The sequence below is a fragment of the Ovis canadensis genome, chromosome 4 (genome assembly GCF_042477335.2).
Source record: "Ovis canadensis isolate MfBH-ARS-UI-01 breed Bighorn chromosome 4, ARS-UI_OviCan_v2, whole genome shotgun sequence".
NCBI lineage: Eukaryota > Metazoa > Chordata > Mammalia > Artiodactyla > Bovidae > Ovis > Ovis canadensis.
In genome coordinates this window covers 117,730,472-117,753,792 of record NC_091248.1, presented here as the reverse complement: position 1 = coordinate 117,753,792, position 23,321 = coordinate 117,730,472, and the positions used below count along the sequence as shown (strand labels likewise).

The window sequence follows — 23,321 nt, the reverse complement described above, 5'->3', positions numbered from 1 at the left end:
CTGTGGCCCCAGCACCACTCACTCCACTGGTAGGCCCATGCCTGGCCCTCCATGTCAGCCTCTGTCACCAAACCTCTGTTCTTAGCCCTCTCCTGCCCTAACTCTGCTGAAGGTGAGACCTTTTTTTCATTTTCAAATTCCAACGGCTAAAGAAAAAACAGAACAACTTTATATTGCCTTATTTATACCGGGGAAAATCTGAATACCAGTAATTGAGGTATAATGAATAACGGATGTTAACAGCTTTTTTTGGACAGGAGAAACAGACAAGAACTTTCTTCCCCCCAGTTATCAGTACAGTGTATTGTGCTGGATCAAGATTCCAAAGATTCTCAGCTGTGCCAGAGCTGAACCTGAGATGTGATCCTTGAAAGGATCTTAAGTTATACTCACAGATCCTTATATTACTTAATATATTTCTCAGCTTTTCTAGAATCACAAGTTTAACTACTGTTTCAACATGAGTGGATATATAGCTTTTCAACGCAGAAATTGTTAGTCTCTTTACACTGGTTACACCATGTTTTTATTTCAGTTTGCTCAATGTGAAGAAAAACAAAACAAACCCAATTTCTTCTGCAGGTCTGGTCCTCCTCTACAGTGGTTGTTACAGTCCTGAAGCAGCTGGAATATAATCAGCAAGGGCCCAGGTGGAGCAACAATTCATCTTGAATCTTTGTTAAGTATATATTTATTTCCTTTGGTGCCTTGCACAGTAAGGCACTATAATAACAGAATAGAAATGGCCACCGCAAATAGCTCTAGTGACAATTTACTAGACAAGTTACAGTTTAATGATGGTGGTGGTGACTCTTTCACTTTATTATTTTTTTACAATAAGGGTGTCATCTTTGTACTCCACACACACAAAATAAAACAAGTGCTTATGAAAGTCCCTGCCCCCACCCCCCATCTCAAAACATCCTGAATGTAGCTATTCAAGAACAGAAAAATCAAGACATGTTTGATTTCGAAATTTCAATAAAAAAAGCAAAGTATGTAATGCAACAGCTGTTCAACTTCCAACTCTAAAATAGGCACCGTTAGACAAACAAAACTCCTCATATTTTAAATTTCTCCAGCACACATTCCAGTATAAATGTTTTGAACTGTAATCAGCTAGTAATTAATAATGGGAATAGAACCTTAGAACAGAAGTTATATTGCTTCCTTGTACCCCTTTCTCTTACCACTAGAGGGTAGAAGTGTCAGGGGATATAGAGTCAAAGGAAGAAGGATTAAAAAGAAATACCCAAAGTCACTGTTGTTTGGGACTAGAGAGGAAGATAGCATTTTACAAATGTTCAAAAAATCCCAAGGCAAGTAACACAATTCACTCACTATCAGTCCTACTAGAAAGAATAAAGACATCTGTGTCTTATTATATAAAACTGGACTTTCAGAAGTATATTACAGGTTCACCAGAAACTATGGATGTAGTTTTAGGCTTCATCAAAGAAAACAAGTACAGACTGAGTTAGATGCTGTACACCTAGCCTAGCTGGACCGGTGTCTGGAACTGCTCACTGTGTCAGCCCGAACAGCTGTCAACTAAACAATAGTATGTAACTCCAGAAGAAGCTTAAGGATTGAGGATATGGACACAGCTAATTATATCTCCCCTGCTTCGCGCTCTTCAGAGCTCCTCCTGTCTTCTGATCTGCCATTAGCGCTCTCATAGGACCGCTTCTTATCTTTTCGATCTCTGTCACGAGGTGATCTGTCTCTTGAATTCCTGTCTCTGTCACGTGATGCTAAGTCTTGGTCTCTGAATCTTTCTTTTGAGGATCTGAAAAATATTAATTTGAGGAGCAAAATGTGTTGGGAAACCCAAAACCCAAATGAAAGAATCGGATAAATATTAAGGTACTGATTAGTTGAAGATACACAGAATACAACCAAGAAAGAGGAGTCAGTTTTCTGACAGAAAAGAGCACTACTGTATTCGGTAAGGGCACTAAATAAGGAGACGGGTAAAAACCAAGAGCTAAGGGTAAAAAACCGTAAGCCAAAATAATGATTTCCAAGACAGTCTCATTATCTCAGAGGCAACCCTGAAGCTGCTCCAGCTCACAGCAAATGTATTTAATATGAAAATATATAAGACAATACCTTAAAAATGTTATCCAACATTTTAAACAGAATGTACATTCCAAATTAGATGGAAAGCACTGACTTAGGAGTCAGGAACTAATTTTTCTTTGCTGTCTGGCCAGAGATGTAAAGATTTTAGGTGTTGCAGGTCCTGTAAGTGTGGTATATTCTTCTTCTTCCCTCTGTCAACTCCTTAGCAATATAAAAACCATCATCCATAGCTCCCTGGCTGTATGAAAACGGGCCAATGGACCAGATTTGGCCTGCAGGCAACAGTTTGCCAATGTTCAACTTAGATAAGAGAACTACTCAATGATATGGCTTTAAGTAACCATTGGTTATTTTAAAATTCTGCTTTATTCCTCCTGAGTTAGCTCATTCAACCAATAGAAAAAAAAAAAACAGTAGAAGACAGGTGATCAAACTATAATAAATCTTGATTAACCATGACTGTTTCTTAATACCGCCTTTCCATTCCCATACCCAGCCAATAAGAAAGGTAAATATAAGCTCATACCAGAGATTCAATCAGAAGGAAAACCAAAGGACACTAGGGGATCAGAATTAACATGGAATCTTCTATACCTTCAACATCTAGAATAAATTAGGAACATATCACATTTATTTGGTTCTTTACAGGTGACACGGTACTTTTACATAATTATCTCACTTAACCCGTGCTCAGAATTAGGATCTGAAACCTGATTAAGTAATACTTTCAACTATTAAGGCAAGGGAAACAAACACTACTTATACTAGGCAGTTTTAGAAATATCATTTAAAAAGATTAAACCAAAAGGTTGAAAGATTAAATGTCAACTTTGAGCATTCTACTGAATTAAGGTTTTAACAAGCTTAATTTAAAAATGATGTGTTAAATCACATTCCACACATCCTACCCATGTCTTTGTAGGAATGGAATATGGAGACAGAAGACTGAGATGCTGCCTAAGAATAAGGACATGTACTGCTGGTAAGCCCCAGAGAAATGATGACAAACTATGAGATGAGTATCAACTAATACTCTGCCAGAGGTTACAATGTCCTGTACAGAAGCAGTTTTTACTCAGTATACCAGTAATTCTGATGAAGCAGGTACTCGTCTACTAAGTAGATAAGGAGAGACAGGAGGGGTAATTAGATAATTTGGCCAAGGCCCTTTTCATCCAAGTAGCCTGACTCTAAAGTCCGCACGGTATGCACCTGAGCACAGCAGGCAGCAGAAAAATGCACATGGTCCTCGTTTACCAAGGGTGGCTGTTGCCAGCAAAGGCCGCAAACAGAATCTACTGAGACCAGTACTTCACAGTCGAAGCAGAAGAAAGCCAAGTCATAAAAGACCTTTAACTGGGATTTTTACTTTGAAATTAAAACTGGTACTATGTAGCAATAACTTGATATTTTCTTTTATATCAAGGAGATTTCAATAGCAATTGCTCATTTTCGGCAAAAAACAAAATACTGCTTTGAGACAGTAATCTGAGTATCAAGATTAAAAGTGTTCTTGAGGAAAGAAATACTTCTACAAAAATAATCCTCTTTATGAACAATATGCTGAAAATATTGGACGAGGGATGTCAGGTAGCATGGTGGTCAAATTTCCTATATATCTTCATAAAGTAGGAAACATTAAGGACTGGCTCCCGGAAGAGGGAGACTTCATGCCTAACCCGCCATCCCCACCACCAATGACAACATTTAAGAGTGCAGAGATACCCAAACAATGACAGGGGGCCAAGGTGCCAAGAGAAATTATCTAGACCTACCAACCAGCAAGATGATTCTTCAAACTTACAGTGTAGGTAAGATTCACGGAGAATTTTTTAAAATGTCTTTTTCTGGGCACTGTACTGTGTGCCTAGTTGTAAGGATATGAGATAAGTGACCTAGAAACACACTATGAACAACTCTGTCCCTTAAAAATTTACAAATTCCCAGCTCATTCTCTGCATGTGCCTGTAATATCTACAATATCTCTTTTCTACCTGGTTTTATCTATTCAAATTATACCTACTCTATTTAGGCTTTAGGCTACTCCCTGAAGCTGTCTTTTAAAATTACTCTGATATTTCCCTCATCTAAACTCCCAGGTGGCGCTAGCAGTAAAGAACCTGCCTGCCTTAAGAGATGCAGGTTTGATCCGTGGGTCGGGAAGATTCCCTGGAAAAGGAAATGGCAGCCCACTCCAGTATTCTTGCCTGAAGAATCCCATGGACAGAGGCGCCGGGCGGGCTACAATCCATAGGGTCGCACAGAGTCGGACACGACTGAAGCGACTTAGCACTAGCACTAGCACTAACCTCCCATGCTGTTTACTCTGATTCCAGTTTAGCGCTTAGGTCAATCTTATTATTGTCAAAATATTAGTCCTATGTCCTAATTCACTTGAATAAAGTTGCTCAACTACCTTATATATATATATATATATTTATTTACTAGGCCTAGTGCAGTAGAAGAACTATTTGGTTTTCTAAGAGTAGAACATAAATGTTCTCACCAAAAACATCAAAAATATATGTCAGGTGATGGATGTGTTAACTAGATGGGAGGAGTCCTTTCACAATGTACATGTATAGCAAATCACCACAATGTACACTTTAATTATCTTACAACTTTGTCAATTACACCTCAATAAAGCTGGAGGAGGGGGTGGGAACCTACTTGGAAGAAGGTGAGAAAATAATAAATAAATAAAAGGGCCTATCATATCCAACTCAGTCTGTGAGCAGTTTCAGGGAATGGCTAGCTAAGGCGCCAAAAATAAAAAAAGGAATCTGCAGAAAGCTGTTAAAAATTTATCACAGGTTTTATGTAGAGTAATAATCCATAGAAAGCTTGAGATTAGTAGATATTAGGCACTCAAAAAAATGTTTCTGTTCCATAGAAATGACCTGGCTTAAGGGCCATGATGGGACCTGAGAAGTTTCTGGAGCTTGGTCTATACAGACCATGAGTGCAAAGGCTCCATCACATTCTAATCTTTTGTCCTTTGTCTAATCAAGTCCTTAAACATACCTAACCCTGGGTCTGCCCTCCCTGCATTTCTTGAATTTTCATGCCAGTGATGTCTAACTTCCTTAAAATTCTGAACTGCCCTGCCAAGCTAACTGTATATATAACATTGCATACCTATAGTGCAGAATAAACAAGAATATACTGAATGTATCTGCTCTGAAAAAGTACACCAGCTCCAAGAAGTTTAGAAAACAGTAAGTCAAACATCTCTGAACAAAAGCACTTCTCAGAGTCCCTAATTTGCCAATATATACTGGAGAAGCTCTCACAGTACTGGTACCTAAAATTATTTGCCCATAAAGTACTTTTCCCCAAGACACACTAACCAGAGAAAAGCAATAACCTCTGCATGTACTGGTTCCAATTTCTTACTCTGGCTCATAAGTATATTCTTTCTGAACTACCCATATAATCAGGAAAAAAAAAAAAAGTTATACACTCACACACAAATGTGTACAAATTACCAGATGCAAGTTCAAACCACTAGTATTCCAAGTCTAAACTGTAAAGGTAGTTCCATATCCTCCTATGGACCTCAGTACCTCCTCCTCGATCGCTCTCTGCTCCTGTCTCTAGAACTGTGCCCACTTCTCTGGTGGCTGCGGCTGCGACTACGGCTGCTGGAGCGGGACCTGTGGCGATGGCGTTTCTCCCGGGATTTGGATCGAGTTCTCCTTTTCCGTTCTCGTGACATGGAGCGAGACCGATGTCTGCGATGCTCCCTGGACCTGGATCTATAAAAGATATTTAGTTTTTAGTTTCATTGGCACTAAGTTTCTCATTTACTACAGCCTACTCTTTAAAGAGAAACTTACTTAATGCCAATACTATTTCAAATCAGCTAAATCTACACTGAAATAAAGTGCTGTTATATTAAATAATTACATACTAGAATTTTGAAATAAACAGTTCTCAGGTCAGTGTTGTATAAATTTACATCAGGAATATTTTTTTAAATGAAGGAAACAATCTATAATACTACTACATGCCAAGGACTATATTACCTAGATGCTTTATGGATTTAATTTTAAATCTCTATGGATTTAACTATGATTTTTAATATACTTTAGAAACAAAGTATGTACCTAGTGAACATGGACAGAAGGGAGGAGACACATGAGAAAGAATATTGTTTAGGGTAAGTTTTAACTCGCCGAACTGGAAAGGTTATATGAATATAAAAATAAATTTAAATGCCCACAATGTGTCTTGTCAGTGTAATCAAAACAGTTAAGACAGTTCTCTACGCAAGTAGCACATAATTTATTGAGAAGAAAAAGATTAAATGTGTAAATCATTTTAGAGAACTTTATTTAAACTGCAAAATAATAATAGTACTTGACAAGCATGTAGGCATACAGAGAAGGAAAAACACTTCTGTAGCCTCTGTTGGGTTACAAAACTAATTTATGTATTGTGTATATGGTCAGGGTGGGGACAACATATACAGAGGATATGAAACATTTGGGGAACAATGGGCAAGAAATGAATGAATATTGTTCAGAGTGATGGAAATGTTTTAAACTGGTCTGTGACAGTTGCACAACTTAAAAATTTCCTGAAAAACCAACCTGCAAGCTTAAACAGGTAAACATCACATGGTGTGTAAATAATGAAATATTTGCTCGTAATCTGATTATAGTAAATTCAAAAGCACATTATTCAGGTTATTTTCAAATGATTACTTTGTTACAGTTTAAAAGTATTCAGCGTAACATTAGCAAGAAAGGCATCCACTATGGATCTAGTATCAATCTCAGCTGAATACAGTGTTTCCGCAATTAAGTATTTCTGAGAAGAAACACAGAGAAAAGAGAAAATCCATTCCATGTGTTTTTATCAAATGGTATTTTCTTTTATCACTCACTCTGAGGTACTGTAACATTATTTCCCCAAGGCATATTTCATTTTACCTGACAATAACTGTCTGGTAAAAACATTTACTGGGTGCCTACTGCACTGTTCCAGGTCCTAGGGAGACTGAGCAGCCCATACAGCAGGGTCCTTAACCTCATGGTGCTTAAACTCCAGAAAGAGGCCTCCACAGACATGCAGGCAGCAAATAAAAGATAGGTCAGGTAGTAAGGACACGACAGAAGGGTAAAGAAGGAGAGTGAAATTAGGCGGTCCTCTTTTATACAGAATAGGCAGGAAAAGTTTTTCTTATAAAATAGCATTTAAGCAAAGATGAAATGAACTAAGGGAATCAGCTAATGAGGGAGCACAGAGAAGAATGCTTTAGGTAGAGAGAACACAGGTGCAAAGCCCTGAAGGGGGGAAAGTTCACAGGAAGGAAAGAAACCCTTCTGGCTGTAATGAGATTAGCAAGGGGGAGTAATACCAGGAGTCTAATAAGCAGGATGACCAAGTACTCTGTCATTCAAACCAGGATGCTTTCAGTATTAAATTATACAGAGGAAAAGAGGGAGCTATTAATAAACATGCTGAGACAAGAAATAAACTGTAACTCTCCAAGGGCAGATTGATCACTCTACTTAAAAACCATGGTGAGGATTTCAACTTCTCCTCTGAGTGAAATGGGAATAACTTTAGAAGGTTTGAAGACACAGCTGATTTGCTTTAGTCCACTTTTTAAAGAATTCATTTTGGCTAATGTGTAAAATAACAGATTGAGGCCAAAAAGGGACGTGGACATGAATATAAATTTAAGAGACTCGTTAAGAGGCTACTGTAAATAGTGAGGTAAAAAGTGGCTTAGACTAGGGTAGTAGAAATTAAATTTCTAGCCTGAATATCTAAGGATGTTCTATGTACAAAGAGATTAAATTTCTCTCCAACAAAGGGACAAGCCTGCAGTAACCAATCAGTAAAAAATCATCATCATTTAATATTTCTACTTCTCATCCTGGATTGAGAAACCCACAATCATATAAATTAGCTGATACAACTGGTCCTGACTAACGTCTTAGTTTTTTAGTGTTTTAAGCAGAAATACCACTGAAAGATGCTAAACAGTACTAAGTAAGTGTTAGTCACTCAGTCGTGCCCAACTCTTTGCCACCCCATGGACTGCAGCCCACCAGGCTCCTCTGTCCATGAGATTTTCCAGGCAAGGATACTGGAGTGGGTTGCCATTTTCTTCTCCAGGGGAAATTCCTGACCCAGGGATCAAACCCAGGTCTCTTGCACTGCAGGCAGATTCTTTACCGACTGAGCTACAAGGGAACCCTCTCCCCGCCACCAAAAAAAAGTACCCAGTAGTACTTAGTACTAGAAAAAAAGTACTAGAGAGTACTAAGGGATACTTAGTAGAAACACAAGGTTTTGCTTTCGTAACAGCAAATGATCTTATTCTTTAGAGTCAAGAATACATAGAAAGTTTCCAAAAGATGTGATTTGAGTGAGAGCAATAGAAGAATTTGGGAAAAAAGCTTCAGAAAGTCCATCAATACTAGGGCCAAAGATCAAAATTAAGTCTTCTCCTCCTCCTGTTTTAAGGATGTAACATGCCCCATCCAAGCTTTATGTGATCCCTGCACAAAGGGAGAAGCAATAAAACCCAAGTCTAGCTTGGGTGCAAACTAAACATCTTCGTTTCCCTTAATAAACTCACCATGGATTCCCTCATTCAAAACATATCCAACTATTTATTTGTATTTTGAACAATCTCTTAGAATATGTTTCTTAGATGTACCACCCAAACTGATTTTTAAAAAATAAATCTTGTCACATGTATACTCTGAGCTTCTAAACAAGATTTTAATGAAATATTCTGAAATATTTTTAGTTTTCTCTGTAACTTCAGGGCACTGTATATAATTTACTCTAATAAAACTAAACTGTAGCTCATGAGTATCTTCTGACCAACTTCTTCTCAAATGACACTGCTCAAATATGCACTACAAAAGAATTAAGAGAACTAATAAATTCTCATTCACTACCCTCAGAAAACACAGCTTCACCATTTATCTTGTATAATACCTACCTTTTAGGATTCTTGCTATGTGATCGAGACCTAAAAAAAGAATTCTATTTTTAGAAAAATAACTATAAATAAGGAAGAAAAGGTACAGTGTGCTATTAAAATTACATTCCCATTTCTAATTTTTATATTAACTTTATTAATACAAGGCACGTGTGTATACACAAATTTTCCCAAAAAGCACCACAAATTTTACAGACTTTCCCACTCTGGCACACCCCTTTACTAGGCTACCTGGCTCTTAGAATAGGCTCCTAGAAGACTTAAAACACAAGGCAATTCACCAATTCTCCAAAAATCACCTCCCAACCTGGAAAGAATTCTTTGTTATTTACATCTGTCATTTCGTCTTTCCCTCTTGAAACAGAATACAACTTCTGAGGGACACATACTCTGGAATTATCACCTCATACAATAACCCCTAGAACACTCAATTCAATCTTACAATGTTTCCTAATATGACACACAATTCTCTGATATAAAGTGCTCTTCATGATGCCCAGCACACAATTAAAGCTCAACAGATAGTAAGAGCAAGTATTACGGTTACCAGGAAGTCAAAGGGTTATTTTTGGTGGAGTGTATACAGCTTGGTTGGAACATGAATGTAGATTGGGCCTCATATAAGCCATAACTGTTTCCATCACTCACTATCTGTGTGGCCTGAGCAGATTATATATCTTCCCACAGCTTAGTCTGCCATTTGAAAAAGAGGAATAGTAATAAAAAAAATTCACTGGGAGCTTTCAAGTAATAGATAAATAAATATAGCAAGTCCTATTAGCACAGCAGCTGGCACACAGTAAGCATCCAGTAAAGTGATGATAATTTTCATCATTATCCTTTCAACACCATAGTTGGAACCCCATTTTGTGTATAATTTTATACTTACTGGTAATTTCCTCATCTTCCATAATTAGGGTCCTTCAAGTTCACAGATAGTTTAAAAAAATTTTTTTTTAACATTTCTGAAATATTGTTAACATTTCATAAGAATATTAAAAGAAATATGGCATTACAAGAGTAAGATGTGATGTACTTTCACCTCTGACAGATGTGAAAATGTAGTCCTGCAAAGAATTCTCTTTCTTATTTGGCTGTCATCTCAGATGTATTATTTGTATTAGTGGCAGTATATTCTGTTGCATTTTAACTTAAACTGAGATTCAAATTCCATTTATATTATCTTAAATATTACAATACTAGGCGCTATTTTCATGGAAAATTAGTATACACAAAAGAGAAGAGAGATAAAGCTCTGAGGTAAAATTTACTAGTAAATGAAGAAAATATATTGATAGAAGAATAAAAGCACTTCCTCTAAACAGGAACATGTCCATATATAGCTTTGTTTCATTTTTGTCATCACAGTGCAAAAAGATTACCTGTTACAAGCCATGTAACAAAAATGAAGTCAGTTTAAGTGTCTTGAAATAGATTGCATGTAACATGCTCAAAGCTTGGAGGAAGTTGACATAGCCGAGTCACATATTATCAAGGGTTTTAACTAACTTAGGGACATCTACTGAAGAGAAGCTATTTAAATTTCAGAGAAATATAATAGCATTAAGGAAACACTGTTAAGTTAGAATGATAGGTAAATCTTTTCCCTCCATCTGAAAGTTGTTGAAGGTCACACAACATGCTGCCAATGGGTAACAATGATCCAGAACATGCACACGTTCTAAATATGAAGAATCCTGATTTTATCAACTAATACCCCAATATAAAAAGAACTGTGCACACTTAGCTATTATTAAATTAATACAGGTTTTTACAGTTTATAGCTTCTAAATTGAAGAAATACAGAATCGAAGTAGCATGTAAAATAATCAGTGAAACAGATTAGAAAAAAAAACCCAACACCCAGCCCTTCTGTCAGTAAGTATGTACCATAAATTAGTTCTGTGCCAGTCTGGCACAAAGTGAGATTATTATGGTAATCAAAGGGCTAGAAATGGGCCTTGTTATAAATCTTACTAAACATAAAGATGTGAGGTGCTCTTGACTCCCTCTTCCATATATTTTGAAGGAAATTTCCTGGACTTAAACAGTCTTTAGTTAATATACTTGAATAAACACTGTTTCAAATGGTAATATTTTTAAGAGTAAACAGAAACTTCCCAAGTCCAGATTTACTGATGTCTAAAATCTTATGTGCCATCACATCTTTTTTAGACCCTTGGGCCACTCCAGTGATCACGCCATACCTCCTCAGCTTCTCCCTTTCTTCTCTCTCCCTTTCTTCTCTTCTCTTCAGGCGTTCCTGGTTTCTTTTCTCCTGCTTCTCAGCTACAACTCTCTTAAAACACAAGGACAGTTCAAATAATATTAAACGAGAAGCATTATTTACCAGGCTCATTCTTAGCATTATCCTCTATTTTACCATATCTAATAGCAAAACTCTTTAATACCAATTCAATTTGAAGTTTTGTCAGGTTTAATCACTAAGCTTACAAGTCTGGTTTCCAAAATCTTTCCTCCCTTTGATATAAAATTTCATATTTATCCATGACTCCTTAATATTTCAAAATCACTTTTATAAGATTTTTCTCCTCTTATATCTTCTAAATTCTTTAAAAATGATTTTAAAAATCAATCATTATAAATCACTATTTCCATGCCCTATGATTTCCAACACAGAAATGTCTTCTGTTGACTTCTGGTTACAATCCTGATGCTACTACTTTAAAAAAATACCAGTGAAACGCTCAACAGTTCTGCTTCTAGGTCTGTATTTGGTACCCAATCAGGTACCATTTCGGAGAAGGCAATGGCACCCCACTCCAGTACTCTTGCCTGGAAAAGCCCATGGACGGAGGAGCCTGGAAGGCTGCGGTCCATGGGGTCGCTGAGGGTTGGACAAGACTGAGCGACTTCACTTTCACTTTTCACTTTCATGCATTGGAGAAGGAAATGGCAACCCACTCCAGTGCTCTTACCTGGAGAATCCCAGGGACGGGGGAGCCTGGTGGGCTGCCGTCTATGGGGTCGCACAGAGTCGGACACGACTGAAGTGACTTAGCAGCAGCAGCAGGTACCATTTTTATCTTTGAGGCCAATGATCATTTGCTATGGTGACACTCACTTTTTAATTTCAAAAAACTTACCCAAGATCATCTAAGCTACTCAGAATACTGACAAGAGCTCACAATAAACTAAAAATACAGAGACATCCCTAGGTGATTCTGATTCTACATTAAATGCCCAGCTATGGATGCTGGGTTAATTTCAGTGATAACTACACAAAAAGTCACTACTGGTATTTGCCATCTTTGAGAAAGTCCTCAATTCATGACAAAATGCGACTGTGCCAATTAAAAAAAGACAAAAACCAACTAGCCACATCAGATTGCTGAAAAGTAAACTGGCCTCATCCATTGACTATGCTTACTTTCAGCAGTTTAGATATATCCTTTTCTGTCTTTGCTTATCTTCTCAGAAGAGTTCGGCAGACAAGAGTCGTGTTGCCTTTCTCACATCAGCCTATATATTTAAATGACACAGACTGTCCATTAAAAAAAAATAGGTTTCAAGTTCTTTCTGAAGTGGGAGCAGAAGCATAAAACTAGAGGTTTTAAAGTCTGCTATTTAGTGAACTGCAAAATATTTTAAACAAATATTGGATCATTTTTTTAATCTTCCTTTAAATGTTATATTAACATTATTACCAGTTGTTTTTTTTTAAAGAAAGTATCATTGGAAATTTTAGGTGGCTTGTATGATTCCTACCTGATTCAATATGATGTCCAAGACAAAATATTATCTCCACTAAGAATAAGAGGATTTTTAAAGTTTGTCAGACATCCATTAAACAAGCTATTTCTGTTTACAATTCTACACAAAATCCTAAAATCTGAATTATTAACAGAATCACAGTTAAGAATAGTAATCAATTTCAAAGAAAAATACTACACAAAATGAGTGGCTATAACTGGATAAAGTGTGGGATATTAATTTATCAATATACCTTTAATTCTTCAAGCTTCTCTCTTATTTCAATAAATCCCAGGTGCAGTTTACCCCCAAAATGATCAGCCAGTCGTCTGTCATTATCATGAAGACCTAAATAGGCAGAGCAAACTTCACAGACTCGAAGTTTCTGCTGTTGGAAACTGGAAGCTGGCATAGAATTCCGATAAACTTCCTAAACAAAAGTGAGAAAAACCATGTTCATATAAACTGCATTCAAATCACACAATTAAACAAAATTCACTATGTTCATACAAAAAAAAAAAAAAAGCTTCTAATGAACATACAAAAGTATGGCTATTTTGTCATGAAATAGATTCCCCCCCCTTACTCCCATCCTCTGTCCTCAGGACTTCTCCACTAGAGATAAAAGATCAGAGTCTCAAATTACCTTTTGCCAAGAACTACAATAACATAAACAGGGTATAACTTTCTTCAAAGGTTTTCTCAATGTTCTGTTTTCTGTATTTTTTTGTTAAAAATGAGATGCAGCTACCCCAAAAATATACATTAGTGAAGAATCAAGGAAGTAGTCGCCCATGCTTGCAGAAAAGGAATGCGTGTCTTCCATACTATTACAGCTTCCTTCCATGTATCATTTTCCCCACTATGTAAATATAGACAAGGCCTACAAATGATAAAACTTCGCCTCAAACAGAGGGGCTCTATAAGACATAGATGAAAGGTGCCTTACTGAGATTAAGAGGTCTTGGACTCATCATTTTATTTACATTAAGTTAAGGAGGCATCTGGTCCCATCACTTCATGGGAAACAGATGGGGAAACAGTGGAAACAATGTCAGACTTTATTTTTTGGGGCTCCAAAATCACTGCAGATGGTGATTGCAGCCATGAAATTAAAAGATGCTTACTCCTTGGAAGAACAGTTATGACCAACCTAGATAGCATATTCAAAAGCAGAGACATTCCTTTGCCGACTAAGGTCCGTCTAGTCAAGGCTATGGTTTTTCCTGTGGTCATGTATGGATGTGAGAGTTGGACTGTGAAGAAGGCTGAGCGCCAAAGAATTGATGCTTTTGAACTGTGGTGTTGGAGAAGACTCTTGAGAGTCCCTTGGACTGCAAGGAGATCCAACCAGTCCATCCTAAAGGAGATCAGCCCTGGGTGTTCTTTGGAGGGAATGATGCTGAAGCTGAAACTTCAGTACTTTGGCCACCTCATGCGAAGAGTTGACTCATTGGAAAAGACTCTGATGCTGGGAGGGATTGGGGGCAGGAGGAGAAGGGGACGACAGAGGATGAGATGGCTGGATGGCATCACAGACTCGATGGACGTGAGTCTGAGTGAACTCCAGAGTTGGTGATGAACAGGGAGGCCTGGCGTGCTGCGACCCATGGGGTCGCAAAGAGTCGGACAGAACTGAGCGACTGAACTGAACTGAAGGAGATAATACATTAGTATATCTGTGCATCCACTCTACCCTTTTTCCTTATACTGACAGAATTTGATTTGTTTGAGGCAGCAGCATGCCCATATAAAAGCATGACATTTCCAAGTTTCCACGTAGCTTTGGCTAAGAAAATATAAACGGCCACTGCTGGAGAAAATCTATAGGAGGTTCTTTAAGAATCCGCCTTGCAAAGCAAAGGACACCAGTTCAATCCTTGGTCTGGGAAGATCCCACATAACACAACTATTGAGCCAGCACTCCAGAGCCTGTGCTCCGCAAAAAAAGCAGCCACTGCACCACGACTAGAGAGTAGCCCGTTTCCCAGAACTAGAGAAAACCCACGTGCAGCCAAAAATAAATGAGTGAAATTTTCTCAAATAATAATAAAATGCAGCCTCCACTTTGGGCCCAGTTTTTGTATACCAACATTTTTTTAAAAAGGCAATGGGAGAAATGTCTATTTAGGTCTTCCACCCATTTTTTTATTTTTATTTTTTTAATATTGAGCTCCATGAGCTGTTTGTCACTTTGGAGATTAATCCATTGTCTGCTGCTTCATTTGCAAATATCTTCTCCCTAAATAAGACGTTTCTCCCATTACAAGGGATTTCCTATTAGCTCAGTTGGTAGAATCTATCTGCAGTGCAGGAGACCCAAGTTTGATTTCTTCCAGAAAGATCCCCTGGAGAAGGAAAGGGCAACCCAATCCAGTATTTGTGCCTGGGAAATTCCATGGACAGAGGAGCCTGGCGGGCTACAGTCCATGGACTTGCAAGACATGACTTAGCAACAAAACCACATATTACCGTGTGTAAAACAGACAGCTAGTGGGAAGCGCCTGTATAGCACAGTGTCCTGTGATGAGCTCAAGGGGTGGGTGGGGGAGGGAGGAGATATAGGTATACATGTAAACAAACCACTAACACATGCCTTTGATAGGCTACGACATGATCCTGGACTGGATCTTAAACAAAAAATTTTTTTCTTTTCTGAAAATAAACACTATTGGGACAAATGGTAAAATCTGAACAAAGTCTTCAGATTAACAGTATTGTAACAATATTATTCCATGATTCAGACAACTGTACTGTGGTTATATAGTAAGATGTCTTTATTTTTATGAAATACACACTGAAGTATTTAGGGATAAAGAGGCATCATTTTTGTAACATTGTCAAACACTTCAAATACACACACACAGTGATGTAGGAAGAGAATGATAAAGCTAATGTGGTAATATGTTAACATTTGAAGAGTCTGTGTGAAGGATACGGGAGAATTCTTCACCCGATATTTTAACTTTTCTTAAAATATTTCAAAATAAAATATTTGTAAAAAGAAAAACCAAAAGCACAAGACAGGTCAACTCAATTTTTGTGCCATATTATTCCTCCTCTTTCTACCTAGGGAGAAATCAAAGGCTTTTGGCTTAGAGGCCATGGTGGTACCACAAACTTTATTTTCTGGACATTAACTACATTTAAAAAAATCCTAATATTAAGAAATTAAAACTACCTAGAATGGCTACTTGGTATATTTTTTCCCAGCCTAGAACCTTTAATTTGTGTCTCTGTATTTAGAGTGGGTTTCCTGCAGCTAGTACACAGTTAAGTCTTATTTCTTTTCGTTGTAAATCTAGTCTCACAATCTCTTTTTAATTGGACTATTGAGACCATTTGTATTTAATGTAATTACTGATACACTGGGTTTAAGTCTACCATCTCACTATTTATTGTCTACATATCTAATCTGTTGTCTCTTCCTTTTCTCCTGCCTTTCTTTTGGATTAAGTACTTTTTTAGGATTCCACTTTATTTCAGCTATTAGTTATACCTCTTTTTCTGCTCCAGTGGTTTCTCTAGAGTTTACAGTATACAACTCCAACTTATAAAAAAAAAGCTAGAATCTTTTGTTAACATCAGACAAAGGAGATTTCAAAACAAGGGACATTAATAGGGAGAGAGAAGGACATTTCAAAACAAAAGGTTAAATTAATTAAAAGACATAAAAATCCAAAACAAATCCACAATAAGACTTCAACCACTCCTCTTAGTAAATATTAATAGTAGAATAAGTAGGCAGGAAAACCAACAGGAGGACATTCATGGAACACTTCATTTAACAAGGCAGAGTATCATTCAAGCACAAATGGAAGATTCACTAAGACAGGCCATAGGCAGGGTCACAAAACAAGTACTGACATATTTAAGAGAACTGAAATCACAACATGTTTTCTGACCACAAAAGAATTAAAATCAGTGAAAATTAAAAACTAAACAGATCTCTTACAACTCACAGGTCAGAAAAGAAATCAAAAGCAATATTAGCAAATATTTAGAAATGAATGAAAATAAAAACACAACATATGAAAATCTGTGAGATGCTATTGCTGTGCTTAGAAGAATGATCCAAGGGGGATGGAGGAGGGAAGGACTGGAAGCTTGGGAATAGCAGACACAAACTACTATATACAGTATGGATGGACAACAAAGTTCTACTGTATAGCACAGGAAGTATGTGCATATTTCATAATTCATGATAAAATATAATGGAAAAGAAAAAAAATGTAATAACTGAGTCACTTTGCTGAGCCTGCTAAGTTGCTTCAGTCTTGTCTGACTGCAACCCCATGGATGGAAGCCCGCCAGGCTCCTCTGTCCAAGGGATTCTCCAGGCAAGAATACTAGAGTGGGGTGCCATGCCCTCCTCCAGGGGATCTTCCCGACCCAGGGATCAAAGCAGCGTCTCTTAGGTCTAACCTGCATTGGCAGGCAGTTTCTTTATCACTAGCACCACCTGGGAAGCCAAGAAATTAACACAACACTGTAAATCAACTATACTTCAGTAAAAGTAAAAAATGAAAAATAAATCAATAAAATAAACTAAATCAATGCTCTAAGCTTCTGCCTCAAAACGCTAGAAAATTAAACCCAAGTGTGATACAGTTAAGAACAATGGAGACTATGGCAAAAGGGGAGAGCACAATCTTATTTGAAGGTATTTGATTTTCTAAAAAAATATTCGGGGGAGGGGCAAAAAAAAATAGAACTTTGTCTGCAGGATAGCAGATTATGAGTTGTGCTGTGGAAGAAGAATGAGAGGCGGCTTCCAGTGTGCTAGCAGACTGTAATGAGGAAGGAAGAAAAGGGAGAATACTATAGTTGCATGAGGATGGAGAAGGGGGTAGGGTATCATAGTGACCATGGATATGAGTACTATATGTGTGTGTCTGTGTGTGAGAGATGTTGTTTAGGTAATTTCAATTCCAGTTATAAATTTCAACAGATCAATGACTCTAAATTCCAAAACAACCACTAGTTTTGATATATAACCCATTGGCATGACACAAACTAGCTATTTATTTTTAAACTGGTTTAAATTTCCTTTAACTTTTCAATAATTTCTGATTAAATATATGTTCTTTGGAAGTACAGATGCTAAGGGTCTATAAACTGTAACTATAAACTACCTCTGCTTCTCTTTTTTTTGCCCGTGCTTTTTCCACTTCATCCATAACTTTCTGGGATTCCTCCACATTTCCTTCAGCTCCTAGCTGCTCCACTTTGGCCAACAATTTACCAATTTCTTCATTTAACTCATGAACACGTTCTGCCTAGAAAAAAACAGAAAAGAAGATTATGAATAAAAAGCAGCATGTACCAAAGTTCAAAATATTTTGTAAGTGCTCAGAAAAGACGTTTGAGCTATCTAAGGCAATATAACTAATGCTTTCTGAGCATATCATAAATGAACTGGTGGACATTAGAATATTTTGAGCCTGCCTCCCTTTACTTTAGTGAGTTCAGGGAGACAACTGATCTCAATATGATCTCAATATAACTACTGCTTTTTAACCTCTGCTTTGGCAGTGTATTCCAAGTATAAAATACATTTTCTTCCACATTCTGGCACTCTATCTTTCCAAACTATCTCTGTTCTCTGACTTCACAACAAATCTGTTATGTTTCCCAAACTCACCCTGTTGTTTTCTCCCTCTCTGACTTTCCACATACTGCTCTCTCTTGCTAGGACATCATCCATTATCTCCTTTGCCTGCCTCATGCACGTCTGTCCTTTCAGTAAGGTCCAACTGAACAGTCTATTATGTGAACAATCAATAGCCACACCTCACCCTCACTTAAGACAGTTAAGCAGAGAGCATCATACCCTCCTTTGTGCCATCTCTGTATCTTCTATGACAATTACTTCTATCTATATCACATTACTCTGTATGCCACTTTTGTATTTCCAATGCCTAAGATACTATACTCATATATGAGTAAAAGAAATGAATTGGCGGATATTCTTTAAAGTGAAGATATGGCTTTAGAGTCCAACATATCTATCTGGTTTTTGGACAAACCAATAACAGCTATGTAATTGTGGCCAGATTACCACACCTGAATCTACTTCCTTATCTGAGAAGTAGGGATAATACCTATCTCTCAAGGTTGTGAGAAATGAGAAAATGTGCCTCGTATACGCATGTGGCATATTACTAATATTCAGTATACTAGCATGGCACCTTTCTCCCGTGGTCCATCCCTTTCCATTGGGATTATTTCTTTCCTTGGGTTCTGATATACCACCTCATCACCACCATTATGGGTATCTAGTTCATTCCTATTGTTTTAATGGCAAATGACAGTCTTTATTCTGGCTACAAAATAAGTATTCAGCCTATACGGCCAATTAGCAAAAAAGGTTTTGATTTTATATTGACATCCAGTCCCAACAAAGTAGTGTGCCAATAACCTTGACTCCTTAAATTTCCCTCAATCCAAGATATTTGCCCCTCAAAAAAACCTCCCAACTGTATCACCACTATTGTCCTACTTTAACAAAAGGGTATTTTCCTCAAGTATCTGCCACAGAAGGACTGCACTGGTGACCAAAGCTCTTCACCCTCCTGCACCTGTGCCCTTTGCTATGTGAACACCACCATACGCTGACTCTGAACTTGGCCATGTAACTAACTGGCTTTGGTTAACAGGATGGTAGCAAATATGACATAAGGGAATGCTTGAAAACTGCTTGTACGATGGGGCTTGATACTACTGCACTTCTGCTACCACCGTGAGAATATGTTCAGGCCAGACTTCTGGCCTCCAGCTGACTGGAAGACATGAGTGAGCCCAGCTTAGGGGAGTCACTGCCTAGTCAATATCAGCCTAAGTTACTCATTACAGACTCATGAGCTAAATAAATTCTTTATGTTTTAAGTTTTGAGGTAACCTGTCAGCATTTCTGTAGTGATGGATAACTAATACAAAGCTTTATAAACCAGTACAGCTGGGGTCTAGCCAACTGCTATGGATCTCTTCCTACCATGAGATATGAAATCCCTTGTACTTTAGGACACCTATCTTTATAGTCCCCATATTAAGAAAACTTTCCAGAAAAAAGTTGGTTATACATAATCCTCTCCTCAGACAAGGGATCCATTTCACTTTGTACACACATATCTGAGCACTGCATTTAATGATGTCACCTAAACTCTTCTGGGTAACTTTGTCTCCATTCTGCATTTCCATAAACTGTGCCAGACTACACTGAATGGTACACAACATTACAAAGCAGTGAGCCATCAAATCAGCAAAAGTCAGTATGTGGACTTCTGAACTCTGATTTAACACACCAGCTCTACATAGGAAAATGAACTCATTCTGGGTATTGGATAATATTAAAAATTTGTTACCTTTATGAATGTAATTTTGTGGTTATGTTTTAAAGGTGAAATGATATGACATCTACAATTTGCTTTTCAAATAATGAAACAGCAGAAGACTGATGTATTTGAATTCATTGGGATTCACTGTACTTTTCTCTCTACTTTATCTATAAGTTCACAACAAAACATTTTTGCCTAAGAATGAACTACTGATACACACAACTTGTATGAAACTGAAGGAAGTTGTACTGACTGTAAAAAGCCAATCTCAAAAGGATACAACCTGCATGATGCCATTTATGGAATATTCAATGAAATAACATAATTACAGAGATGGAAAATAGATTAGTGGCGGCCAGGGGCTAGAGAGACAGAGGAATGAGTGTGGCTATAAAGGGGTAACATGAGGGAGTACTGTGGTGATGCTACAGTTAAGTAACTCAATTACAGTGGTAGTTACCCGTTACACATGTGATGAAATTGCATACAGCTACACACACATGCACAACTAATGAAATGTGAACAATATGTAAGGACTGGCCCAGTATCAACTTCATGGCTTTGACACTATTAATTATGTAGGATGTTAACATAGGGGAGGACTAGAGGAAGAGTATGTGAAATTTCTACATATGTCTCTGCAATCTCCTATAATTATTAAAAAATAAAGTTATAAAAAGTATACCTCAAAGTATAGTAAGGTAAAACTACTTTGTATTAATGAAATAACTGAACATCTTACCTTCGCTGCAACTTCAGCACTAATTTCTTCTTGAGTCTCTGCTAATCTTTTCTTAGCCACTTCTGTTCTTCTATCACAATCTGCAATGAATGACTGCAGATGATCCATAGCCTACAAAGTTCAATTCAGACAATTACTGTAAGAAAAATCAACTGTATCCATAAATATCTTTCCTCAAAAATTATACTTTTAAATGCTATTATGGGAATAAAAAAAAAATAAAAGTGAGTTCAACAACAAATTGAAAACCACTATCATCATCTATCAAATCTACAAAGAACAAACATAAAAATTCCCAGCAAATTTAAGGCGGTAAGGAAACGGCCACTCTCATACTTTGCTGAAGGAATCACAAACCAGTGTAGCCTCAATAAAAAGGCAATATGGTCATCTTTATCAAAAGCCTTAACAATATGCCCTGACTTAGTGACTTTTACTTCTAGAAATCCATTTTAAGAACATAATCAGAGGTATATGGAGAAATTAATATTCAAAGATGTTCTTCACAGTGTTAAATGGGGAAATATCCAGATAACGTAGAAAATTTAATCTTCAGTCATTTAAAAAAGGTGTCAGTAGAACACATAAGGACCTAAGAAAATGCTCATGCTTCATTTGTAAATAAAGTTACAAAATGGTATATGCAGTAAGAGCCCAATTTTGTAAAATAAAAAAGCTTTAGAAAAATTGACGAGCATACATTAGATATTAACAATTTCTGAATATATGGGTAATTTTTAGTAATCTGTTTTTCTGTATTCTTCAAATTTTCCGCAATGAAAATGTTACAATTTAGGAACAATTGCTCTTTTCTCAAAGAATAAACCACTGAGAATTTTGTAAAAATCTACATAAGTATTTACATAGATGTTTATCAGGCATATGTTAGTATGTCTATAAATAAATTACAGTTCATATAAAACTACACTTTAAAGATGTATTCCCAACCCAACCAATTTAGACTTTCATATCTTACTGTACAGAAATACAGCTAATTCAAAACTCCAATGTTTAAAAATATAAACTTATTAGACACACATAAAATTCTAAAAATGGTTATTTAACCCATGAATTTCATGAAAATGTAAAACCTTTTATCTGTGATTAAAAAGAAATAGTTATTTAACTCTAATTAACTTAAATTTTATTTTTAAAAACAGATGGAACTAATCAATAGTGTTGAGTCAACTAAGCAGCTATGTAGAAAGTGAGATCTATACCTCAGTTCCTTGTAACAGGATAAATTTAATCACAGATTCAAATACATAAAACAAAGCCATAAAAAATACCAGAAGAAATCATGAAACAGAATTCTTATCACAGCAGGACAGGGAAGGCCTTTTGACTTAACAGATTTTTAACCATTAATAAACTACACAACTACACAAATATTTTGCAAAACTCACAACTCCCAAAAAAGAAACAGAAAAAACCCCACAACATATTATCTGAGACAAGGGACTAATTTTCATTATATGTAAGGTGCTATTTAGTACAAACCAAGTAGAAAAATACTAACATCCGGGACTTTCCTGGTAGTCTGATGGCTAAGACTCCCTGCTTCCACTACAAGGGGTGCGAGTTTGATCCTTGGTTGGGGAGCTAAGATCCCACATGCCACACGGCAAAAATTAAAAAAAAAAAAAAAAATACACACACATACTAACATCCGAAATTAGTAAACAGCACCCCCCCGCCACACACAAAATGTACACTGAAAGTTCACTGAAAAGGATATATAAATAGACCTTAAATACATGAGAAAATTTCAAACTTACTTATAATAAAAATGCAAATTAAAATTATACTTATATTCCATTTCATTTATTAAAGCTGCAAGGAAATCGTGACCAACACACTATGTGGCATATGGGAAATAGTTTCAAACATACTTGTGGGAGTACAGGATTGAAAACCCCACCCCCTTACATCTAGATGTTGGTGAATTTCTGCAGTATGTTAAATGTTCTGCCCAGTGTATGTTAAATCATAACAAATTCACTTAAGGCATTTCCCCAACTGCTCCAGCCCCATATTAAAATTATGTTTACATAGATGACTTCATTTCCATTAGCAAAAATTCTTGGACGTTCAGAGAAGTACATGGAGGTGGGGGTGGGGGGTGGCTATTTACTACTTTTCTCCAAAACCAAATAAACCGTCTATTGCCTCACTGGTAAAATACACCACAAGGTTTATGGCCATCAGTATGCTTGATGCAATGCTGATTAGTGTGTCTTCTACTAAAAAACCAGTCCCAACTACTCTCGTGTCTGCATAGCAAGGCCAAGCCTTTTAGATGCCTATATAGCATCTTCTACTTCCTCTCGTATTTCTTCTCTTACACATTAAGAAAAAACCAAAGTAAAACACCGTCCTTAATATCTTCCCTCTCCTTACATGTATATTTATAGATACAAAAACAAGTATGAATATAAAAATTCAGTTAATCATTAAAGGGTTTTATATACAC

The 23,321-nt window shown here is 36.9% G+C and overlaps 1 protein-coding gene across 34 annotated transcripts in view; it reads right to left on the bottom strand.

The window, feature by feature from the left end:
* Positions 1 to 503: 503 nt before the first annotated feature.
* LUC7L2 (LUC7 like 2, pre-mRNA splicing factor) overlaps positions 504 to 23,321 on the bottom strand; it is a 56,183-nt gene continuing 33,365 nt past the window's right edge. For all 34 annotated transcript variants that reach the window (XM_069588504.1, XM_069588537.1, XM_069588516.1 and 31 more), the window contains 7 exons: positions 20,849 to 20,959; positions 17,905 to 18,048; positions 13,023 to 13,199; positions 11,263 to 11,354; positions 9,056 to 9,085; positions 5,652 to 5,843; positions 504 to 1,789 (listed from right to left, as the gene is read on the bottom strand). In XM_069588504.1, coding sequence (XP_069444605.1) covers positions 1,612 to 1,789; positions 5,652 to 5,843; positions 9,056 to 9,085; positions 11,263 to 11,354; positions 13,023 to 13,199; positions 17,905 to 18,048; positions 20,849 to 20,959 — 924 coding nt within the window. In that variant the 3' untranslated portion in view covers positions 504 to 1,611. The remainder of the gene's footprint in view (positions 1,790 to 5,651; positions 5,844 to 9,055; positions 9,086 to 11,262; positions 11,355 to 13,022; positions 13,200 to 17,904; positions 18,049 to 20,848; positions 20,960 to 23,321) is intronic.